This window comes from Neovison vison, chromosome 2 (assembly GCF_020171115.1).
Source record: "Neovison vison isolate M4711 chromosome 2, ASM_NN_V1, whole genome shotgun sequence".
NCBI lineage: Eukaryota > Metazoa > Chordata > Mammalia > Carnivora > Mustelidae > Neogale > Neogale vison.
The window spans coordinates 68,640,336-68,666,543 of record NC_058092.1 but is presented as its reverse complement, the minus strand read 5'-3'; the positions used below and the strand labels follow the sequence as shown (position 1 = coordinate 68,666,543).

Sequence of the window (26,208 nt, the reverse complement as noted above, 5' to 3'; positions counted from 1 at the left end):
TAGATACTTGGTAATAGGTGTAACAAGGTACATCAACAGTAACAGGTCCACAACCATTACAGGCGCTCCTCCCATGTCCCAGTCCTGCAACGTGGTTAACGGATCTTTTCTCACTTAGCTCTCAGAAGAGGAGACATGATATACACCTCTAGGTTACCAATGAGGAAACAGACCAGGAGAGGTTAAATTGCTTGCTGAAGGCACAAGTGCAATCCGGATCTATCCCCTTCCCAAGTCCAAACTCAGAGAAGCCAAGCTGTGATTAATACCCAACTCTACATGCTAATGACGTCCTTTAAAATGAACAAGTTAAAAATAATCATATATCGCTCGAACTCACTTAAAAAACAAAAAAAAACAACAACAAAACAAAACAAAAAAAAACCACCCTGTGATTTTGTGACAACCGAATCTTGCCTATTGATTCTTGAGCCATTATTATTCTGGGGTGTTACTTTGAGCTTGTTTCTACCTCCGGGATTGACATTCATAATCATTTGACTCATGTGCATTGAATAACTTCGAAACGCCGTGCATCCAGAAAGAAGATAGGGTTCTCCTCACTGGTATAGATTCTTGGACTTAAAAAAAAAAAAATAAGAAAAAAAAAAGGTTGTTTCTTTTCCTCTGAAAAAAGACTTCTTTGAAAAACTATCATAGAAAGGTATCACGGCAAGAAGTAAATTTACAGGAGGGAGTTGAGAAGTACAAGGTGGTGGTGACCTGCTAAATGAGAGTGTAGAACTTGAAACAGGGTAATGGAGACATGAAAGGGAAGAAGGAGCCCAGGAAGAAGCTGAGTATAGAATCGGATGAGAGGGAAATGGTGGGCGGCAGCGGTGGGGGACAGAAACGGGGTAGTGATGGATTTTACAAAACTCAGCTCTTATGGGAAACAGGCCCTTAGGTGAAAGGCAAAAAGGTACCTCTGTCTTCTACAGTTTTCCAAATAAGTGTATAATTTGCATAATCTGACAAAGACTAGAACACAGACTTAGATGTACACATATATATATTTTAAGGTTCTGAATATACTTTATTTCTTCAATTATGCCCTATTTTAAAGGGTGCACAGTGCTTCTAGTTGAAATCAATTCTGAATTGGTTTTGAAACAATTGAGTGTTACACCAGCTGGGCTGATTACTGGTCTCTCCATTCCTTTGGGGTGCCTCTGCTAACAGGGGACAGGTTCCATTCTATTCCAATGTGTGTTGCTGTATATGCACATACAGCAGCACAGAAAGTGGCTCCATAAGCGAATGCAGCATTACCATATTTGTCATGGAAATCAGGTGTCTGCTTCTGGCTGCTCTGCCTTGCCATTGTTTGCTGAATGCTTTGAAGCTGGAGACGACTTAGAGCATTTTTGGCCATGGGAAACATGCTGAAGACAGAACAGTGTGGCTACACAGCTGGGTTGCTACAGCTTCGGGTCAAGTCTCCTCATCCAGACACAGATGTATATAACTCTCCGTTCAATGTAGCCTTTCCTGCCCCTTTAGGTGATCCCAGCTCAATGTCGGCTGTGTGAATCTGGATGAAATGTGTTGAGGAAAGGAAGAACAGGGGTGAGGAACAATTGCATTTCTAAGGCTTACAGTAGCTCTAGGAAATCTAGAGAGGCTCTTGGTCATTTCTGTCGTGGAACAGTCCTCTGTATGCCTCCATTTGGTATACAAGCATTTAGGAAGTATTTCTATCAATTCCCAAAGCAGACACTCTTCCAGATCTAAAATTCTGAGGTTAACTTGGAACTGAAGGAGGCTCTGGGAAAGAGAATAGGGAGACAAATTGGATAGGATGTGTTTAAGAAACACATTGGTACAGTGTTCATAATGAGCAAGGGAAATGACAAGAAGTCTGACAGTAGTGTTTTGTGCAAGAAAACAATGAGCATTTGGGGACGAGACAGATAGAAAACTACAGTCTGGAACAGAGAAGTTCACTCTAATGAGCTAAAAAATCGCTAAGAGTCTTGACTTTGTTCTTGGGTGAAGATTGAAGAAAGGAGTAGAGCCTGCCTGTGGGTTTTCGGATAACGAGAAAGAAATGGGTAACACGGCTAAGGAAACCTTTTCATGCTTAATCTGGCAATGAGGTACCAAAGATAGCTAAAGATAGGAAATTGGATAAGGACTGGAAACTCAGAGGATTATAGCTGATCTGTAGTAGTTAGGGGATGAAAGAGTATAAAGGGAAAATAAGAAAGAAGGCGAGAGCAGATGAGAGGCTGTAAGCGGGTTTGCCGGAAGCAGGGAGCACTGTGTTGTGATCCTTCTCAGAAGACAGCAGATTAAGGAGCTGTGTGCCTGAAATCAACAGCAAGATGGAAAAGCATTTTTTAAAAAACTATGTGTGAGAGAGGACATCGGCATCTCTTCAGACCAAATCAGAGAAAACTGAGGCAGAAAAGCCTTGTCAGCTGTTTCCCAAATTTGGCTGCACGTTAGACTCTGCTGGAGAGCTTCGAGAAGTCTCCTGATGCTTACGTGGAGCCCCATGCCAAGAAATCAGAGTGTGCAGGATAGGAGCCACGCCTCTACAGTTTTTAAAGATCAGCAGGTGATTCCAGTTTGCAGCAAAGTGTGAAAAACACTTATTTACAGAGCATGCCTTGAACTTTTGGAGGGAAACTGAAGAGCAGATGGTGAGTGAGTTGGTTAAAACAGAATGACCAAAATCATCTCATGATATGGACGTGTGCATTATGCATGACCCACGCAAATCCTAACACTAGCCACTCACAGGGTTGTGCTTGTTTTCTTGACCTCTCACTTCTACCGAGGTTCCCTGACAGTTTATTTTTGTTATCGTGATGCATTGGATTTTCTCTTCCTATCTCAGTATATTAACATACTGAGCACACAAATTACAGAACTTTGTATGTCAATTGAAAAATGAAAAATGCTAGGTTGATGAAAACTTGGCATAAATTAGTCACAACATATTCAAAAAATGCAGCTTGAATGCTGAGCTGCGCACAGGATATGCATAAAAATCTGATGCAGTGATTATCTCGCACGGGGTATTGGATTTATGCGGTCGTCCTTTAAATAGTAACAACTTGCAAGGTATTGGAAATGCTTCTATCCGAATTTGTGAGGTGTCTCCAAGTCACACAGTTTGCTCTGATTTGGTTTTGTTTTTTTAGAAACATAAGTTTGTGTGCATTTTTGTCAAAGAACACTTCTTTTCCCACAAGAAGTCAACCCTTAGCAAAACATCCTGAAAAATGATGGTGTGCATCTTACTTTTCTTCTTTGATTAGGCTTGCTTAATTCTGTAGTATCTGCCTTTGCTTTGATGCCAAACAAGATTAAATTTTCAAGTATAGTATGCTAAATTTATAATGTGAATTTAAAACAAAATTACTTATAAGAAACCAACATCAGCATCTAGGGACAAGGCTGAGCTATTAGCATAATTTACACCAGTAAAGATATTCTACCCTAATTATTTGTGGCCAATTATCAATTACTGGTCAATGCTAGAATCATTCACCGTAATTATTTCCCTGAGGAATCCTCCCTGGATATAATGGAGAGCTTCATCACTTTTCTTTTCTTAGCAAAACAGTTTTTGTTTTTTTTCTACAAGATTTTTCATGTATGAGAAAACCAAATCTAAATCTTTGCTACTGTGAATGTCTCTAAGATTTTAGATTTTGGGTCTTAAATATCCACAGCAAAAAACTAAATGTATCTGTGGCCGACATAAGACATTTCTAGAAAGTATGCCTAAAATATAATATTGCTATTTTATCTTCTCCTTTTTATTAATTTCAGTTCTGAATTTTTTTGGAAATTGAACAGATTGATTTATACTTCCTAAGTTAACATTTCAAACATTAATTCCTTTCCTTACATACAGGGTTTTTTGGTTTTTTTTCCCTATTAAAATCAATCTCAAAGCCTGCAAACACTAACCTTACATTTGAATTCCTAATGACTCCTCCTATTGTCTCATTTCTGTTTGAACCTGTCAATCAATGGTGAAAAGTGCTAATCACTCCCAGAAACCCCAATCTTGCTCACAAAAGTACCAGTCACTGAAAAATAATACCGATTGGTCATGGATGGGCAGGAAATCTCACTAGGGATCTAACCGCACAATGGAGTTTATTAAGTCCATTTTGCTCAAATCCAGCTCTCCCTGCATGCAAGGGTTTGGAACTTTAATTTCAAAGTTAGCTAAAACCAGCAAAGGTAACTTATATTCATTAACCTAGCTCTGACTGAAGCACTGGGAAACCTCTTGGTTAGAGCTTCTGGCCCTTGATAAGAGCAGAAGCATTTATTTTGACTCTTTATTTTTTCCCCTCTTTATTTTTTCAGGTTGTATTTATTTATTTGACAGAGAGAGACACGGGGAGAGAGGGAACACAAGCAGGGAGAGTAGGCAAGGGAGAAGCAGGCTGCCCACTGAGCAGGGAGCCCGATGCGGGACTCGATCCGAGAAACCTGGGATCATGAACTGAGCAGAAGGCAGACGCTTAATGACGGAGCCACCCAGGTGCCCCCTCTCCTTTTTAGAGAGGGGGAAAGAGTCTCAGTTGGATGCTAGTTGTTTTTAAATTCTTAATTGGTCCACGTTCTTATTCAGCTGCTTATTATTTTGACATCTTGTTCTTTGGAGTGACTAGACATCCACAAGAAGGATATTTCCCATTAATTCTCCCCGTGCAGCAGTGTTCTCTCAAAGCCACGGCCACATTTATTACTAAAAAGCAGTTATGATGTGTACATACAGCGTGGGCCATAAAGTATTGCAGCCTCGGGTCACAGAGAGGGATGAAGGTTTGGCAGGCTTATTGTCCACATTATGCAGAACACCAACTTTATCTTTCTCTCTCTCTCTCTTTTTTTTTTTTAACTGCAGCTTATTTGCTTTCTGTGAGGTGGCAGCTGCAGGGGGCTGGTGTGAAGAAAGAAGAGGAAGACGGTAGTATCATTAAAGAATAAACAGTAATTACCTTGTAGAAATCTCTAGAGTGATTGATTACCTCTCCGGCTTATAAGAATAGGCCTGGGAATATACAATAATTGATTTCTATTACTTATGTGTGTTTTCCTTTTAACTTTCCGAAGAAGCAACGTACTTTAATTGACTTTAATTCCAGATTACGTATTTTTATGACTTCTTCTGGAGTTGGCTAGGGAGGAATACAGTTGCTAGCCCCCTGAGCCGTATTACCCATTGGAAGCCGGCAGAGATGTGTGTGTGCCCATGTGCCTGCGTATGCGCTCTTGCATGTCGTATGTCATCCCACATCTTGTGCTCATCACTGAGTTGCTTCTGTCTTTTCAGGTAGGTACTCATTTAGGTTTAGATGGGCTCAGAGGAATTTCAAGGTTTATCAAGATTTCAAAGTGAGCAGTGGTTTTAGCCAGGTCCGGCATTGGCACAATGGGAACAAGATTGCCTCGATGCAAGCCTGCCCTATGTTGTGGGACAGTCCCTTGAGCAGAGTGGAGCTGGGTGCCATCAGACCTTAAATTGTGCCATACCTGTTGTGATGACACAGGTCTAGCCATGTCCCTGTGAAACTGCAGGGCACCATCAACTTATATTTTGACATTGTGAAGATCAGACATGTTTTGGAATAACTGTATGCCTTTTGCTGGCTGGAAAATTGAGGCATAGTTTGCTATATAATGCATCTAGAAGAAAAGGAATCAAATGAAACCAGACCTTGCATTGGACAACACTGACAGCAGCTCGGACTAGATAAAATTTTGAGACTAGAATAAGTAGAGAGAACGTTATTCTCTGAAGCATCGTGTCTCCTGGCTTCCTAGGGAATTAAATTACTTTTGGTTTCTCTGACAATTTACACATTCTTTATACACTATATATTCATATGTATACATATATACCTATGTATACATACCATATATGTATACATACCTCATATATACATACCATTATATATATATGTGTGTGTGTATATGTATATGACCTTTCACAAGTAATGAATATGGGTTAACTGACTTTTCTCCTCCTTTTTAAAAACAATTGTTCCCTTTTCATATTTTTTAATTCCATTGCTTAGCCCTGTGTCAGGCATATTTTAGGGAACTGAAAATGTGTGTTGTGAGTCTCTGATTCCTGAAGGACTGATTACATCATTTGGGCAGATGCTGAGATGTCCATTTTTTCTTTGTTTGGACAAAAGCAATTAGGATAATATTTATTCTTTGGTATATACACAAAGCAATGTTACAAAATAACAGAAGATAGCAGAAGTAAACAATGCCTTCAATACTTCTCTAATTTCACCGGTGCCAAAGAGCTGCAGATGTTGGTTTGGGCATGCAAAACTCGCTAGGAGCTAGGACGTCAATATCTGGGGGGACTAAAGAAGTTTTTGAGTTCTTCATATTCTTGTGAACTAGGATTCCATTAATGAAAAATCTACTGGATTAGCAAGAATCATGGTAGCAGTTAGCATCTGCAGCTTAAAAATTTAGGATTTTTTAGAAGGAATTTTTCCCTCCTTCTAAACATGGACCAAAACTGATTATTTTAGTGGAACGGGTATACAAAATAGGAGTTTATGTCTGTTATCCTACTTACACAGTGCCTTATAGAAATAAACTCAGCTGCCAATTATCCAAACTATAATTCTGATATCTAACTTATACATTTCCCTAAAATAGTATGGGAGCATTTTCCAAATTCGAACGTAAAGACTCTGGCTCAGGAAATTCTCAGTGAGTCGACACTGCCTGGTAGCTCTCTGTCGAAATAATGATTGCTTTTATGTTGTGTAAAATATTTGTAACTCCAGGAAGTCAGATCGTAGAATTTGAAGCTGTCACCCTAATAGCGAACGGTTTCACAAACAATACGGTGGACCTAAACAATGCCGCTGAAATATGTAGCCACAGACATCGGGGTATCACTTGGACAAAGCCACCAATAGCGTGAGTGACACTTGACGGTGGAACACTGGGCCACTGGTACTTAATGGTCTCAAGCTTTGTCAAGTATTCCTTTTTCTTTCCTTTTATTTTCTCTCCCTGGTGGCTATTTGTTATTCTCCGAAGACTACAGACTTCCCTTCCCCTGGACCTTTTTGAACTCTGCTGTCTTTGAACATCATGGATATTGCAAAAGAAACTATTTACTAGGCAGTAATTATATGCCACCCCTCGTGTAAAGGTAAATGATAATGAGGTATGTGCGAATAATAGGCAGCCCTGTCAAAGGGAAAAAGAGCGGCTTTTAAACGTAGAGCCATACAAAATGCCTTATAGACTTGTTCTGGAGTAACTGTATCAATTAAGCAGGCTAAAAGCTCTAACTCAGATGGGCACTGCACACAGCTTGTCTACTAGTGTTTTATTATCAAGTCCATTATGATGAGTTCTTGTCCTAGACAAAGGAAGAACAGAAAAAGAATTCAGGCTGACAAATTAGACTTGAAATCAGTTTCATTTACATAACGACTGGAAGTTCATTAATAACAGAGTTTTAATTATTCATGCTCTTGTTTCACTAGATACAGCAGTTTTCCCCCTGCTGTGCGGGATGTCTGGATTAGCTAAAATGAACCTTAGCAAACTGATAGGCTGCCCAGATACTCAGATGCTTTTCTATTTTCACACCACTAGAGATGGGGGTGGGGGTGGGGCAGGACAGAGTGTGTGTACAAATTGGGGCTGTGTAATGAGGGGAGGGGGGAAAAGAGGAAGGCACTGAATAGAGAAAAAAGAAAGCTGGCTAGCAGGTTTGCGGAAAAGAAAGAGAAAGGGAAAAAATGCAATTGTTGTATAAATGTGTACTTGATGGGGGCTTCCACCTGAGATGATAACACTTTAAATATCAATCAGTTTAAGATTTCCTGATGGGGACTACTACCAATATGAGAGAGTGTGTGTGTGTGTGTGTGTGTGTGTGTGTGTTTAGGAGCACGCATGTGTGCAATTCTTTTCCTTTGGATCTGGGAGCACTAATAGGGTTTATTTAGGCATGTTTGTATTAAAGAGAGAGAGAGAGTGAAAGAAGAAAAGAAAAAAAAAAAACTTTTTTCCCCAATTCCACAATATCAGGACAAATCCGAGAAACAGATTGAAAGTGGGCTTCAATACGAAGTTCTTTAATGAGAGCATTAGTGATATTTTCACTCCTGCTGGGAATAAATACTGACACGAAGGACACTTTCCCGCAAAGAACTTAAACTGTTTTCACACACATCAATCTCCGGCTACCGTCTCCGTGCCACCTCATGAAGTAGCTCGGGGCTGACTGGACAGGGGATTATTGCGTTTCTGGTTCATTTGCTGGCTGTATATTTTACGGGCTAATTTAGGTAACTATCTCACAAAAAGAGAATCCATGACAAATAAAAACAAGGCTCCGATCTTCCCAACACCCACCTTGGCTCGGGGAGCTGGGGAACGAAGCTGGAGGAGAACCTCTGTTCATTTTGAAATCGCACAACAGCTGCTGGTTGGGGCTCCCAGGGCTGTCTTTGGAACAACTTTGTAATAAAAGTTCTTAGTTTGGGGAACCACCATTTCTAACACATGGAAATATTTTGAAGAAAAAAAATTAGTAAAGAGAAATGACATTTAACAGGAGTGAACCGAGTGCCAAGCACTTTGTGTTCTCCTGCTTGATTGAACCTACACAAAAATTTTATATCCATTTTACCATTTTACCGAGGACAAAATCAAGCCTCAGAGAGACCAACAGTGCAGCTAGTGAAGGAGCAGGTAAGAAATCAGTTTATGTTTGTCCACACCAACTCTCCCCCTGCTACATCCTCATCCTGGAGACAATGATTACTAATATTTTTATACAAAGTTGACACAATTTTTTTTGTTTTTCCTACCTTAATTTTCTTTGCCCTCCCACCACATAATGATTTCCTATAGAATAAATAGAAGAGTCTGGTTTTTTTGAGAATATAGCTTTCTTAGATCTTGACTAACCAGAAAGTCATAAAATCAAATATTTAAACAGTTAATCCAGGAGCAAGGTGCTAATATGAACAAGGCCTATTTCTAGTAACAGAATAATTGAGTCAGAATTAGACAGACTACTCTACCTGATAACTTTAAGTCAAATGCCACATTTGTAGATCACACAGGGAAAAAATTAATCACCAAGAGCTGCCACCTCTCATTACTTGAAGTTTGCTTCTAAGTGGGCATTTTGTCCACATACTGTGAAGGGCAGTCACGGACTAATAAAGACAACGTTTTCTTTTTGGCTTGCTCCTCTCCCCTTTCCTTCCTCCTTCCCTCCCTCCCTCCTTTTCTTCATTCCTTTCTCTTTCTTCCTCTTCTTCACCTTCTTCCTTTTCCCCTTCCTCTCCCCCCACCCCTTCCTCCTCCTCCCCTTTTCCTTCTTCTTCCGTTCTTCGGCAAGGCTATGCTCTGAAGAATTCACACTTACTGGCTAGTTTTATTTATTCCTTTTCTTAGGCATGTCCACCTTCCCCCACCCACCCTGTTTTGGCCTGTTTTATAAAGCTACCTATCTTTACATCAGAGATTTTGAATGGTTAATTAGCTTCAGAGTGATCAGAAGTTCTCAACTCATTTACAATATTTCACTTTTTTCTCTCTCATAAGTATAAATAGCGATATTAAGGTACAAAGAGGGTACATGGCAAGACTCAGGAGAAAAACAACAACAACAAGTGTTTGAAAAGATAAAACAAGGTCCTTCACTGGAGAGCAACCCCAAGCAACACACTAGATTTCCGAGTAAAATGCAATAAACGGGCAGTTAGCAATATGCAAACATCAGAATCCGGGCGGGTGGCTGGGACATTATTGACTCCAGTGACACCCAAATTGGTACATTCGCAAAAGTTGCCTTGGCAATCTGAGAATTAAGCTAAGGATACTCTTCTTCTAAATCTTTGACCAAGACTGCTACAAAAATCGGATGGTTTTGGAAAAGATGATGAAAACCAACCTTTTAAAAAGCTGAAACAACTAATTTTTCAAAAAAACGCCTTCACTGCGCGATGGGTGGTGTGTCTGTTCGGCTTTACACTCATATTTCTTCCGATTTTCTGGGCCCTTTGACTCCTTTAGAAATGTAGAAATATTGCCAAAGGACAAGGGAAACAATGGAAGGCTGTGTGGGGAGAGGAGGAGACGGGATCAACATCTGGATTGCGTTTGATCCGATGGCTCTCTCCCGGTTAGGTGGCCGCTGCCCTGGGCAAGCGGGAGGGGGCTGCCTGTGCTCGGATTTGATTTCCAGGTGCAAGTATTCACTCATCTAAATCCTGACCATATGCTGCCACACATCTGCGGAAGTACTGCTGTTGCTTCTTGAACTGGACATAAAACGTACACCTGACTGAGGCATGCAAGATAGATGGTCCCGAAGCCTCAAAAGCTCCAGCATTTTCCCAGGGAAGACTGCAGCCATGGAAGTGTATCGAATAGCTTGTGTCCTGATGGGTCTTTTGCCTGGTTAGTATGGCGTTCAGAGGCAAGTTGCAGGACCCAGGAGAGAAAATGTCTCGAGCCCCACCTTGGACCATTTTGTTCATCATTTGTAAAGTGAAAGGAGTGATTTTTTTTTAAGCTTTTATTGATTTATTTGACAGACCGAGATCACAAGTAGGCAGAGAGGAAGGCAGAGAGAGAGAGGAGGAAGCAGGCTCCCTGCTGAGCAGAGAGCCCGATGCAGGGCTCAACCCTGAAATTATGACCTGGGCCGAAGGCAGAGGCTTTAACCCACTGAGCCACCCAGGTGCCCCAAAAGGAGTGATTCTTCAGTCCCCTAAGGGAAATCCACCCTGTGTAGGGGGAGACACGTTGAAGACAGCAATCCCGCTGCCCAAGATACAGTTTAGGGGGAAGAGTAAATTCTGGAGGTCTACTGTGCAACCCTGTGCCTCTTGTTGTATTATACACATAAAGATATGTCAAGAGGCCAGATGTCATGTTAAATGCTCTTACTGCAATAAATGAACCCAACGAGACCATGCCATTCACTAATTGTTGGCCAACTGCAATCTTGCAGGACATGGCTGTTTGCCAAACAGAACCGAAAGTTTATACGGGATGGTTAGTGATTGTGTGATTTTGGAAGACATTGGTTTATATATCTGATTCATAGTTTTCTCATCTGTAAAATAAAGGCAATACTAGTTCTCATATTGGGTCTTTGTTAGAATTCAATATAATGCAAGTAAAAGCATCATGGTTGCTTAAAAGGTGGCAGTTATTGTTACTATGGGACTAAAAGTTAGGAAGCCAGTTTCGTCCATCAGGCATTCAATTTATAATTTGAAGTTCCATCAATTCCACAGTGGCAAATTGAAAGGCATGTGCGGAATGCTTTCAGGCTTAGGGTCAATAATGATCGCAAAGGTGGCTCCCATTGTGGAATAATACAGGGCCTCCATTTGGAGACTGTAACCAGTACTGAGCTGTGATCAGAAGAAGAAAGCCCTTAAAAGGAAACACTTTGAAAGTGTCAAAACTTTTTTATTTCACATCTGGGCCATTTTATATATAAGCCCAATATTTTTTAAAAAATTCACATGGCTGGAAATCTCTGTTAAGTCTGTTTTGTAAGGTTTTTTTAAATTATTTTTTATGCTTATTGCAAAGGAATGTAATAAACAGGAAGAATTACAAATATATTTTTGTCAGAGATATTTTACTGTATTCCAATCTTTTGATTGTTGGTCAAGAATCAAATACTGTTAACAGTATTATTGTATTAATAAACAAAAACTTAATTCCCTGACAATGGTAAGGAATAAAACTATTTAAAAAAAAACTTTCAGAAAAAGCTGGTTAATATTGAATGTCTTTTTTTTCTAGTGTATTAAAAGTAGAGACCCATGTTTTCCTTCTGTAATATTTTGATGTTTTTAAGAATAGAGAATGGAAAATTACTGTTTGTATTCCATATTAACTTACTATTGAGTAAAAGCATTTTTTTTTTCTGCATCAAAGACTTGAAGACCTTGAATTTTTGTTACACTGAAGGAAAAAAAAAAAAAAAGGTAAGGGGTAAGGAAAAAAGAAATTATCCTTACTGCATTTTGCAGCTTATGTGTTTGGTAGAATTCTTGTTCCCTTGTATCAATCCTTTCTTATGATAGATGGAAAATGAATTTAGTGCCACACTGGAGGATTCCTTGGGTTGTTATTTAAAATATCCAAAGGATGGGGCACCTGGGTGACTCAGCTGGATAAGCGTCTGACTCGTGATTTCAGCTCAGGTCATGATCTCAGTCCCATGTCCTGCTCCACACTCAGCAGGGGTCTGCTTGAGACTCCCTCTCCCTCTGCCCCTCCCCTAGGTCTTGCATGCTCATGCATACTCTCTCTCTCAACAAATCTTTTTTTTTTTTTTTTTTAATTTATTTGAGAGAGAGAAAGCATGAGAGTGAGAGGGCATGAGTGGAAGAGGGAGCAGAGGGAGAAGGAGAGGGAGAGGCAGACACTCCACTGAGTATGGAGCCCAAGGCGGGACTCCATCCCGGCACCCTGGGATCATGACCTAAGCCAAAAGCAGACACTTAACTGACTGAGCCACCCACACACACCCTAAATAAATCTTTTGTTTTTTAGATGTTATTTACTTATTTGACAGACAGTAGGCAGAGAGACAGGCCGGGGCAGGGCGGGAAGCAGGCTCCTCAAGGAACAGAGAGCCCAATGTGGGGCTCAATCCCAGGACTCTGGGATCATGACCCGAGCTGAAGGCAGAGGCTTTAACCCACCGAGCCACCTAGGTGCCCCTGAGCCTTTAAATAAATCTTTAAAAAATAAAATAATGAAAGGATAAAACAAGTGTGAGTCAAACTTAAAGTTCTGTGCACTGGGTTTCAGTTCAAGTAATAATGTTCTAAGGGCAAGGGGAAGGGAGGAAGGGAGCGGAGGCAGGGAAGTGAAGTGGAGAAAAGCAGTGGTAACAGAAAAAATGATAGCAAAGAAGGAAAGGAGAAGAAGGGAGCAAAAAGGAAGAAAATAAAAGGCAAAAGAAGGAGGCAGCAAGTGGGATAAATTCTTTGGGAAACTATAAAATTAGGAACTATTTTGTGTGAAGGCAACTTGAAAGAGAGATACACAACAATGAAATAAAAACATCCATAAAGAAGCCGCCTGAAAATGTTTTACTGTCCTAGGCTAAAAGTTGTTCCTTATTTGGGAAAGAGGGTACATGCAAGTGCCAACTGAGTTTCCTCAACAAATGAGTGTTTATGGACCAGAAACATGACTAAACTCTGTGAGGCAAACAACCTACACAACATGAATAATGATTGGAAAAGGAAAATAATTTGTATCATACAAACATTTGCTGTTTCTTTATGGGTCATGTCCTAGGTAGTTACTTGAAATCCACGCTTACATTGCAAACGTAATACTTTGAAGATAATCTCAGCAATAAGTTTTACCCATACGTCAACACTGAAATCAATTGCTTAGACCCTTATATATTTACTCTTTTGTTTATGAGATTTTTACAGCTTATTCTGAAAATGAGAAACTTTGAAATTTGTGACTGTAATATCTGGTGGTTTAAAAGTTATTTGAATTCAAGTTTCAAGTACCTGAGTGCTACACACCAAAAACACACCATGACTTTAGGAAAATCTCACGATGGCCTCCATTCTTGATTCGTCCCTTTTCCTTCCCAGCCTTTCTAAAGCCTTCACTCAAATTTTAAAAGTCTTAAAAATTCTATTCTTCAGTGTTGGATGCTACATTCCTAGTGCTGAAATTATGTATACACATACGTTTAGTTCTTTCGTCTAAACTTCATCAAAAAAGAATATATACCATTTTTTTGAACTGATCTCTTTTCCACCTGCTCTTAAAGGACTTCTCCAATTGCCACACAAAGGGTAAAACAACACCACATGGGTTCTTCTTTTATCATTTTCTAATAAGTAACATGCCTTTGAGGTGCCTGGATGACGTCCCTCCTAATTCGCATCCGATGCACTGTCACTTTTAATTCTCACGAGAAGGAACTTGTAACTTTCACCCCTTTTTCAGGGAGACAGCGAGTGTCACACAACACAGTGTTGGATGTGGAATAGAATTTAGGTGTGGCCAATTGCAAAGCCATATCTTTATATATTCTGCCTTCTAGTCTTTTATCACGGATGTCTCAGTCTGCTTCCATCTTCTGCCCATTGACTTCTGAAGCTAAGGTTCTCTAGGGCAGCTATCAGGATCTACTCAGCTGTGCTTCCGTATAGGGATGGGCATAGAGGAGGTTCATAAAAAATTTTTGGCAAGAATACAGTAAACCCAGTTCCAGCTTTATAATCAAGCTACCCTTAAGCTTTGCAGAAAGCTCCTACATCTGTTTCAGTTTCTTTTTACCTCAAACAGATCTGCATGCTCTACGCACAGGGTTCGAGAAGGAAGTTAAGAGTATGATGTATACCTGGTCATATACGGGGACTCCAGACTAACAGACCCAGTCCTAAATTTCTTGTTTAAAGTCATTTACACAAACAGGATATTCACTCTAGGTTTCTGCAGAGAAAGCCCTTCTATTGGTAAACTGGGAAATTCTCAAATCCCAGAGGCGCAAGTACTTCAGAATCATGGCGACTTTTCTGCTACAGAAACATATGAGCAAACCTGGCTCTACGGAGGGAAAGGGAAAGCAAAAAGCATTCTGATGATGAGGGCCCCAGATGAAGGGAGTGCTCTTAATTTCGGAGTGTTTGTCAAGTGACATTCCCAAGTCTGTAGTCCATTTATTATGGCTCTGTTCTGGCAGGCTCTCACCAGGTGTTTTTCAACGAAGCACTAAACTTCCCCTCGTTGACTCCAAAAGGAAACCTTCAGGTAGGTTTAATGCAGAAGATTAAGACTGCATTAAGATTAAGTCTGAAATGTTCTGCTACCAATTAGCCCTCTAGTATTTCTGTAAGCCTTGAATTTTTGATGCGATCAATGACACCAGTGGAGCCATCTTCTGTGGAGTGGTTATTAAAGATATAAAAATCAATACAAAGATGATACTTGGAAATCTATATCACAAGATAATGAATCACCATGAGAGCAGACTAAGAAGAATGTCAGCAAACCAAACAGAAGGTTTGTGCATAACAAAGTATCTCGTGCCAGTAGAATTCAAGCTAAATTTTGCATGAGACAGAAGTCTTCAGGCTACACTTATGATACATTTGCATGACAAGGTTTTAATAAGATGAAAACACAAGCCCAACCAGGCAAAGGGCTTCTAGTAACATTTGGGGGGTGGGGGTGGGGAGTGGGGATTGAGATGTTCACGACTGAGCCAATAATGGCATGATTTAACTTTAATGATAAAATAACATTAAAACTTTCTGTCAGTAACCCTCATTCAATTTCTTTTAAATCAAACATTATTTGCCTGCATTTTAAGTCCATAAGTACTGATTGTTATTGGAGCTACGTATCGGAGCTTCACAGAATAGCCCAAATTTAATTTGAACTGGGGATTGATTTCGTTTCCTTCAAAGAAGATTTTTTTTTTCCTTCCAAAATTGAGCTGGTGCATGACTTTGCAAGTTCATTTTGGTTTTCTCCTTGACACAATTGTAAGTGACAGGAGAACATTTATGTGTTTTGTCCTTAAGGGACATCACGACGTTGCTAATGAAGCCACAAATGACTGGGAGCTATTCTACGGCTTTAGAGATATGGATTCCCTATGATCTCCTGTCATTGCTGACAGAAAAAGCACCAAGAAGCAAGGCTGCCCTGTCTCCAGTACACTAAACCACTGTATATTTAATAGATATAGAGTTTTATGCTTGAGATTTTCCAATTTACAACTACATAAATAAACTTTTATAGACAGGGATTAGGTGAGGGTGTGTTTTTGTGTATGTTGGGTGGTGCAAAAGTCATAAATGTTTCTATTTCGTTCTTTCTCCAGGCACATATACGAGTCTCTCATTAGCACTCGTCAGTGGCAACCCTTATGGAAAGACCTGCTCATAGCCACTAAGCATCAAGTCTTAAAGAGCAAAGCCTGGCTCTTCATTAACCAATAAACTTACTGATTTACTGAGAGATGTCTTTGCTTTTCTTGGAATTTTTTCATCCACGTCTCATCCTAGTGCCAACACCATTTCCAGAAAGTGAAACGATTTGTTTGTGCTGTTGTGTACTACGTATGGTTTTCTCAGTGTTTTTGCAGGTTTCAAAGGTTGCCTTGATCAGTCAGGGTGGGTTTCCCACAGATTTTTTTTTTTTTCTCCCAACATATCATGTAACAATAAGAGAGCTAGATACATCTTATGCAGTCTTAACAAGTCTTTGCAGTTTTGACTTAATTTGTTTCCCTCCCTTTTACCCCCTGAGGGTCCCACAACAAATGAACCATTCAGTAGCATAAAACAAGGGGAATTAGTTTAGATTTTAATAAAACACAAACCTCTTGCGGGCAGTATCTGCTCTGATGTCGAACGTGTACAGATTAAAATATTGTGGTGTTTTGATTATTCTGACAACTCATGATAGTGCCCTTGAACCTCCATCGCCTGGGGAACTTCAGCACCCAGACCTGTTCAGTTCTCAGCCTCATCCATGGGGACAATGGGGCCATCTTAAGGAAGATACTTTATTGTATGTAGAATCTACACTACAGAGCCATCAATATACTTAGCTGTTTCTCAGTACTTTTAGACTCAGGATTTAAGTTGAATAGTCCCTCTTATCTCTTTTAGGTGGTGTGAGGGGTGGGGGAAGGGTGAGAAATGCTATTCTCAAGGATAGGAGGCTTATAGGTAACATTTAAGAAAGTGGTTTCTGGAACAAAAAGATTTTGCAAGTCATGGAAACTTTTAGCCTTTATAACCTTTGTCCTGTTAGCTTGGGAATGGGTTTTGATGTCCTAAAAGGCATTTGTTTCAAAGCTATTTGTTTACAAATCGCTGATGATGGTATAATTCATGCTAGTTGCTAAGGATACACCTTATGATAGCAGAGGAATTGTGAGGAAGGTATTCAGTAAGACTGAAAAGCTGTTTCTCCTATGAGGTCACATTTTAGGGGAAATGTTGGTTAGTGTCCTTACAAATTTGGTTACCAAAAAACCCAAATTGGGGTTTTTTTTGGGGAGGGGAAAATGTTGGTTAGTGTCCTTACAAATTTGGTTACCAAAAAAACCCAAATTGGATAAGTGTCTACACCTGGGGAGAATAGTCAACTATTATTTTTAATAGGTGGAAGAAATGAGATGCTTAGCAATTACGTAAGGGCAAAGTCCTTCCTAACTGTCTAAAGGATAAAAACTTGAACCCCAAAACTTGGTCAGGTAAGTTGCGTGGAAAAAGTTAAGTTTTCAGACAATGTCTGTTCACCAGATAAAAACCTGATGAATCACTCTTGATAAAATGAGCTAAGGTGATAAAAAGGCTGATATCTGAATAAGAAAATTTCATTTTCCATGTAGTTAAGATGGGCCTATAGGCAGGAGACAAAACCCACAGAGAACATTTACAACATTAGATGAACACAAAATAGTTTTTTAGGTCTTTAATTTAATTTAGAAATCAAGAAGACCAATGTATTATTTTATAATACCATGTCTTTTTTTTTTTTTTTTTAAGATTTTATTTATTTATTTGACAAACGGAGATCACAAGTAGGCAGAGAGGCAGGCAGGTGCCTCCAGGAGCATGATGCGGGGCTTGATCCCAGGACCCTGAGATCATGACCTAAGCTGAAGGCAGAGCCTTAACCCTCTGAGCCACCCAGGCACCCCTATAATACCATGGCTTATATAATGTAATATTAATATATTTTTCTATTTTCTGTGCAATAAAACAAGAGTAGTTTTAATTAACAGAAGGTTAACACATAATGGAAGCAAAGAGAATTATCCAGGAGTTTCACATAAGATCTGATCTTTGTAAACAAACTCAGAATTAGGACTACTTCTTGACCTCTATGAGTCAATGCTTCACTAGGCATTAAGGGTCAACCCTCTGACTGGTCACTTGGCTTTTATGAATCCAAATCTTAGAGGCTCTTATTTTAGGAGAAACAAAGCAGGATAAGAATATATTAAGGCAGGGAGAATTGAAGTTAAAATATAACCAAATGAGGGGCACCTGGGTGACTCAGTGGGTTAAGCTTCTGCCTTTGGCTCAGGTCATGATCTCAGGGTCCTGGGATCGAGCCCCGCATCAGGCACTCTGCTCAGCGGGGAGCCTGTTTCTTCCTCTCTCCCTGCCTGCCTCTCTGCCTACTTGTTATCTCTGTCTGTCAAATAAATAAATAAAATCTTAAAAATAAAGTATAAACAAATGTGTTGAAAAAAGCTGGAAAGAAATATAACAAAATGTTAACCATGTTTTTCTTGAGGTATTGGCACAAACAATGACTTTTATTTTCTTCCTTGTATGTTTTAAAATTTATTAATCTTCAACAATAGCACTTCTACTCTACCCAGAAAAAAATAGATCAATGGAAAGCACAATCTAGTGGTTGAAATTACTGTTCTATACAAAATGAATGCATTTTACCACTGGTAATGCCTTTGGCTATAGAGGAAAGAGGGTTTCCATAGAAGGATTACAGTGTTTTATATCTAATTAGTTGGGAAAGCTTTAGGCAAAATCAGAACTACCGATCCTGGAAGCTTAATACAGTGAAGACTTAAGAGACACGAGAAGAAAAGGTAAGATCAATGGAAGATCTTCCAGACAGTGAGAACAGTTAGTTACAGAGTGGGTAAGAACATGAGGAATGTGAAAACAAGACAAAGTGAGCTTTATATGAAAGTGAATAATAAATGAGAAGAGATTAGGAAGTAAACTGGCCTTGAATCTGAAAGTAAAGAGCCACGACAGAACTCTGTAATTTGAATGTCAAAATTAAGGAACTCCATTGGGAAATAAGCCTATGGAATGAGCAAAATCAACCTTAGAGTTAGATTGATTTCTACTGGGGTAGGGTGTCAAGGACCGCCTCCGGCCCGGAAAGTCCCCGCCATTACAAGATGGCGCTTGGCTCACTGCCAGCAAAATACGCTGCAAGTAAACAACCAACGTTCTGCTGAAGCCCGCCTAAAGGAGGACATAGTCATTGGCTATTTCAAATTTAATCAGCATAGTAACAGGACTCTCATTGGCTCTCCCCATTGCTTGGCCCTTTATTGGTCACCCTGCTTGCTGATTGGTCATGTAAACGTATATAAGTGTGTAGACTTGCGGAAATGGAGAGAAGATACATCTGAACCGGAGCTTCTTGTCGTCCTTGCGGGTCGAGGACGACAGTAGGGGGACTCGAAGTTATTAGCATTGGGTCCGGTTTATTAACATCTTAGCTTTCCCTTTACTTCCAAGAAAAAGCACATATGATGCTTTTACTCTTCATAATTCACTTGCTTAGTCAAATCCTCATTGATTTTTCTGAATCTGTAGCCTATCTGCTTGTGAAACATTCATTGACTTCATGGGACTAAATAATAAGTATTGGTTGATGTTAATGTACATACATGCAATAAAACTGTCAACCTAGTCATCTTCCTGGTCTACCTGAGTATATAAGAAAAGCGTCATTAGACAGTGAGGCAGCACTGTCTGAGAGGTAGTACACATAATGGAAAGAGCATGCCCTTTGACCTCAGATAGACACGAGTTCGAGTCCTGACTCTGCTACTTGCTCCTTGTTAAATCTGATCAAATTAAGTTTTTGAGCCTCATTTCTTTATCTTTAAAACAGGGACAATACCTTCTAGTGTATATAAATTTTGTGAGGATTAAATGAGATATACATAAATTAAAGCATAGACAGAATGCCACATATGCAATAAACACTCTATCCACAGTAGCTATAAATATCACTGCCATCAACATACTCACAGTTTACTTTCACAACACAATGCGACTTAGAGTTTCAAGAACAGTATCTAATTTTAATTTCTTTTGTGTGAGCCAAGTTTTGGATTATTAATATAAATGTTCTTATTTTTTTCCTTAGATGGCAAATGGTTAATTCATAGAACTAATTCAGGGACTCATCTTCCGTATTCTCCAGTCTTTCTCTATGAATGTCAATAATGGTATTAGCTTTTTCTTTCTCAATTGGTTCCTTTTGTGCTTGGTCAGAAACCCAAAGACAGCAGCTGATGGGCCAGCAGGGACAGCTGAGGAGAATGAGTCCTCAGGGAGAGAATGTTTATGCTTGATGAACCTTCTGAGACCCCGGGTTTTTATTTTGAATAGATGGGGTCACTCAGTAAGCTTTACGCCCAAACCCAACATTTGGTTCTTAAAGACTTGAACTTAGCTACAATAACTGTAGTTCTTCCTGAGGGGAAGGAATTCTTTCTATCCAAGATGGATCTTTGCAATTGCAATGTGATGGGATTTTGGTAGGATGTCTACCCTCGATTTCACTGGGCACAGATGAGTGAAAGAAAGACCTGTTTGCTGGGTTTCACCTGGCTTTCATGGTGAATTAATCAGTCCCTTCATCTGACTACTCCTTTGTCTTGTTTTTAGGGGTCAAGTAGCTCATTATATAGACCCTGGATATTGTAAATACAGGACCACTGGTTATTTGGTCCTGAGAAGAACTATGTCTCCAAGCTCTACTCATTATTAAAATCCCCATTTGGATCCCACCTCTTCTGTCATAACTCTGAAAGAATTGATCATTTATAATACTGGAATGAACACATACATAAATTTTTTGTGATGATATATTTATTTTTATATGTTGATTTTACTTTTATAAATAAACTGGAGAAAGCAACAATCACAGTTTTTAAAACTCTTTTTGTACTCCCCTGTGGAACAGTTGAGGAGATGTTAGAGACCCTCAATAAAATTAGTTAAATTACTTTAAAAAAGCAGTTTCTAAACATCTAGCCAGTGAGACTGCAATAATATATTTAGCTCATGCTTTTTGTGATTTTAAGGTTTCTAATTATGTGAACAGGGTTCATTTTAAACTAACCCTTTCATTCTTGAAATGATGGGATCCGGGCACAAGAGGAAAGGGCAGAGGTTGAAGGAAAGCCTGAGAACAGAATGTGGATTTGGTGCCTGTTGGAATTCAGTAAATATTTTTGTTGCTTGAAAGTTTTTCTTAAAAATCAGCTTCAGGGGCGCCTGGGTGGCTCAGTCGTTAAGCAGCTGCTTTCAGCTCAGGTCATGATTACAAGGTCCTGGGATCGAGCCCCCCATCGGGCTCCCTGCTCACCCAGAAGCCTGCCTTTCCCTCTCCCACTCTCTCTGTTTGTGTTCCCTCTCTTGCTGTCTCTCTCTCTCTGTCAAATAAATAAATAAAATCCTTGGGGAAAAAAAAATCAGCCTTCACTTTTGAAACTCCTTTATTTATTTTTTCAAATTTTATATAAAAAATTTTTTGTTAGATCATTGTTAATTGTTCAAGATCACTCGGGAAATTCAGTAGAAGGTTTGGGACTAGAACTCAAAAATGCTATCCCAGCCATGTATTTTTCACAATGACACTTACCTGAAATGCTGGTTACAGGGAATAGACATTATCCACTTTAATGTCTCTTACATTACCATAGCAATCAATGTTTATTTGTAGCATAAAGACCCCCCAAAATTATGCTGGAATAGTTTAAGATAAAACAATTTAAAATTTCTGAAGTGTTACACTAAAGCATTGTCTTAATAGTCAATATTATTGCTTCCACCATAACTGTTACTTGCCTTACTTTCAATATTATAGTGAGGTGATCTTTTTCAAGACTATGTTAAGACAATAATACGTGTGTGGTCATTATTCAAGACTAGATTGAGATCTGCTATATTTACTGGATATATTTTGAAAACAAGAAAATGAAAAAACTTCATTCCAACATATGAGTAAAAATCATGATGCGGAATGGTCTCTATTATTTTTACAAGAAATTTTCTCTTCCAATAGACTGCCTATTATTAATATCTATTCTTTAAAAGATACCTTGTTATTTCTACTTTGCCAAATATTGCCCATTTAAATGATTTTAACACTAAGTATCACTGTGAACTATTATAATAGTATGGTAAATTAAAAAAAGATTCTAACTTCAGTTTAGGTCTTCCTTCTTTTTCAAATTAATAGTCTAAATGGCTCAGCAGATAACTTGTTTAAAACTTATAATTACCATTTTCTACATATGGTTATTAAAATAAAAATATAGTCATAATCAATGATGGCATTTGTAAGAAATATACAAATTATGTTAAATAAACCATCTCTCCTATGTGTGTTAAAAGATCAATTGCACATGTTTGCATTTTCCAAGTTATCTTCAGAAATAGAATAGTGATCAATTGCATTTTGGAGCTGAGAAAACTAGGTCAGAGAGCAGTTACTGACCCAGAACTCCAGGGTTCCATAAACCATATGCTGATGTTATTTATTTTCTTTTCTGTGTTCTGTTCCTTTCAGTTCTGAAACTGGTGGATGGCAGATTTTAGAAACATGCTTTTGCTCATGGAAGAGGAAGAAATCCAGTGACTTGTTCTGACCAACTAGCAGGATGGTTACGTTCATTAGAAGAGAAGGATGGATACCAGTGGAAACACAGACTACTGGCAAATCTACTGGAGAGATGAAGTCATTAGCCATATATAGGCTCATTAAGCTCTAATGGGGATCATAATCATCCGTTTGTGATTTGAAAGAACGGTGCCTCCATCCCTTTGAAAGGCTTTTCGTTTTGTAGATCCCTTTTTATTCTGCTTCCTGAAACTCTATGCCAGTTGATGTTTGCATGTTTCTGAAATGGCTATGAGTCTTCTAATTGATTCTCCCACTCCACCGTGCTGGAGAGCTGACAGGCACCCTGCCTTCAGGTCACTTTACACGTCACACCACCTAGGGTTAGCCAGGGACCCATTCAAAGGGCAATGGGATGCCAATTATTTCCCTTCCTGGCATTTAAATGAAAGGTATAATATATCTCCTTTAGAAAAGAGGCTGCTAAGAGCGAATTGGGAGTTTGCTTCCCTTAGTAATTCCCACAACCACCAAGTTTCTGGACAGGAAAATTAAGAAGCTGAAACAAAATGAGGAGGTAGAATGAAAGCCTTTTCGTTAATCAGTAAATTTAGTGTTTACTAGGTGCTAGGCAATATTTCAAATGTTTTGTGTCTACTCATTTGTTTATATTGTGCCGCAGCTCTTGGAAGCGAGTATTATGGTTTCCCCCACTTTGGCACTAAGAAAATAGAAGCCCACTGTATCATAGCCAGTAAATGGCAGAACCACAATTTGAATTTAGGTTGGCTCTGAAGCCCAGGCTCCTCACCACTTCGCTGTAGGTGATATCAAAGATCCTGTACATACCTTCATCTAGATTCGATACCTTCTAGAAATGAACAATCATTTAACAAGCAGGAAAGCAAATGATGACTGATCTAGAGAAACAAAAATATGAGGCCATCCTCTATAAATTCCTTCACCACGTACTTCCTCGTCTGACTTCGCCTGTGGTAGAGGTGGTCTTAAAAGGATAGTTTATAACCCTACTACTTCAACACAGAAATGCATCCCAATACTTTTGGGCTTCCTGTATGAAAATAACGGCTCTTGTCACTTTCCAATTGACTATGTGATTTGTAATGTCCTGACATACCCCAGGGCAGGTGTCCCCTAAGATCATAAAAAAAATTTTACAAAAATTCAAGGTACATAGCAAGCTTTAAGTGACACACAGTACAGAGCCTGACTCTGTAGAGAGCCAACCTAAAGCACAACCCAATCTCCAATAGATGAATGAGAAACAACACATTTATACAATGCTGGATTTCATACTATAATTGAATCCATTGTGTCATAGTTTGAAATTAATCATTTACCTTATGAATCTACATAGGCTCCATATTCTTCAGAACTAGTTGTGTGACTCAGAGTTGAGATGTCTGAGACCTAGAAGGAAAACAAACAACCCACCGTTCAAATTCAACATGGAAAGAATGTCAGTAGGATTAAAGATACATTCTCAATGTACGTAAAATATTGCTTTGAGTCAGATGCAAATTATAAAGGCATTTACTGGTTAGGAGTCTCAGAGAAGAAAGAATTTAGATGACATGGGGTATCTGTGTCGGTATCCCTACGCTTTGAGGATCAGCTCAGACAAAAACAAGAACGGGTTTAAGATGTTTCTGGAACTGAGCCAAGTAACTGAACTCAGGAGGGAGGAGCAGGCTTCCCTCCCTCCACCCCTTACCCAACCTGGGGGCACTGGTTAATAAAAAGATCAATTGCACTCTTATCTTGTTAGTCTTTAGATTGTCCATTGATGCCACCTGCTTACTTTAAATGTGAAAGCCCAGGCCAGCCATTGGAAAGCTGCCACCATCACCTGGGAACCCCCTTTCTTCCTGCTCTACTGATAGGAAGGAAAAGGCCAAAGTCAGACCCTTGGAAGCTGAGCATCTGTTCCTTTGGTAAGCACAGATGTGAGCGAGGGCAAATCAGAAAGCAAGACTTTACCCAGGGAAGGGAGGGTGCATGGTTTCTTCTTCAATGACTATACCACGATGTGAGTAGGTCATAAAGTTAATATTAATGTGAATGCAAGAAACATTTTAAATGTACATAATAAAATGGCTCAGAGGATTTTTCTTCTTTCTTTAGGTAACCATATCCCTCAGATCTGCCACAGCCATGTATTAAAAACACACAGATTACACAAACTCTGTGTTCGCTTTCATGGTCTTTGGGAGTCACGTGTGTTTTTCAGTTGTCCATTCTTCTTTTCCAAAAGCGTAAGGAAAGGTTAACCCAGCTCGTTTTAGGATCAGTCGACAGTGATTAAAGTTTCAAAAGAAACATAACACATGTCCTAAAACAAAGAAAGCGCCTGCGAACCATTGGTGGACAGGGAAGAAACTTTGTATTTTTTATATTGGTAATGGGATCTTTTTCCTCAGAAGCCAGTGGCTACTTCTCTGAACCTCTGCAAAAGCACCATAAATGGGCCTCCTGACTATTTTCTCACCCCTGACACTATGTTTAACCCACATTGCACACGTGATGGGAAGACTCCAGACCATTCATTCCATCTCTGTAGAAGATAAGTATTCATTTCTCTCTTAATAAAATGAGTATGTTTAATTTACCTTGTGCATATTTGATGGAAGACATATTTTTTATTGATTATTACCATTCAAGCGGTGAGCATTTATTTTACTACCAGTAATAGCTTTCTCTCTCTCTCTGTTGCACATGTCGATTCCAGTCAAAAATATTTTGCAAGGAGTGAAATGCTAACTTAGAGAAACGGTACTATGTGGCAGTTAGCTATGGTTTCTCAGAACACTGAGATGGTAAATCCAACTCATGGTCTGTTAAGTACTGTTCTCCACTATGCTCACTTTAGGCTCTAAAAGTCAAGGTACTATTTGTAGGTTCTGAAGACTTAAGATTAATTCTTAATGCAGCAGTGTGTAGATGGACAGGTTTTTCATCAAGTGATTCATACCTGCAAAAGAAAATCGAGCACTGTCTCTAGCCTAAAAGGGACAGAGTTTAATAAGGGAACGGACCAAGAAATGACTGCCTATTAAAAAAGTAGTATTTAGGGGCGCCTGGGTGGCTCAGTGGGTTAAGCCGCTGCCTTCGGCTCAGGTCATGATCTCAGGGTCCTGGGATCGAGTCCCGCATCGGGCTCTCTGCTCTGCAGGGAGCCTGCTTCCTCCTCTCCCTCTCTCTGCCTGCCTCTCTGTCTGCTTGTGATCTCTGTCTGTCAAATAAATAAATAAAATCTTTAAAAAAAAAAAAAAGTAGTATTTAGTGAATTTTAAACAATAGAATTCCAAGATTGGCTAACTATTATGCATTTTGGAGGCTAGATGAGGTAATAATTGTTTCCTGAATGTAAAGGGACTTATAAATATCACTCGTATCCTTGATGGAAATATGTGGCAAAGAACAGGGCTCTCTCTCTCTCTTTTTAAAGATTTTATTTATTTATTTGTCAGAGAGTGAGAGTGTGGTTCCCAGAGAGTGAGAAGCAGGTTCCCCATCGAGCAAGGAGCCCGATGAGGGACTTACTCCCAGGACCCCGGGATCATGACCCAGGCCAAAGGCAGACGCCCAACCAACTGAGCCACCCAGGTGTCCTGAATATGGTTTTCTTATGCTTTTATATGTATACATTACTAGTAAGAGAACAAGAGAGTAAGTTTTGGAGACCAGTAATTTTTAGTTTTTCGACAAATTTTAAGTTTGATGGTAAACTTTAAAAGTGTTTTATGACTACATAAGGCTTTGACCAGA

At 39.3% G+C, this 26,208-nt stretch overlaps 2 protein-coding genes across 32 annotated transcripts in view; both read right to left on the bottom strand.

The window, feature by feature from the left end:
• ADGRL2 (adhesion G protein-coupled receptor L2) overlaps positions 1-26,208 on the bottom strand; it is a 613,413-nt gene that overhangs the window by 480,332 nt on the left and 106,873 nt on the right. For all 31 annotated transcript variants that reach the window (XM_044238562.1, XM_044238560.1, XM_044238559.1 and 28 more), the window contains one exon: positions 23,781-23,850. The gene's annotated coding sequence lies outside the window, so the exon portion shown is untranslated. The remainder of the gene's footprint in view (positions 1-23,780; positions 23,851-26,208) is intronic.
• On the bottom strand, positions 838-1,409 carry LOC122900125 (cytochrome c oxidase subunit 7B, mitochondrial-like). Its single transcript, XM_044238570.1, has one exon. It carries the CDS (start codon positions 1,382-1,384, stop codon positions 1,142-1,144), a length of 243 nt encoding a protein of 80 aa, XP_044094505.1. The 5' UTR covers positions 1,385-1,409; the 3' UTR covers positions 838-1,141.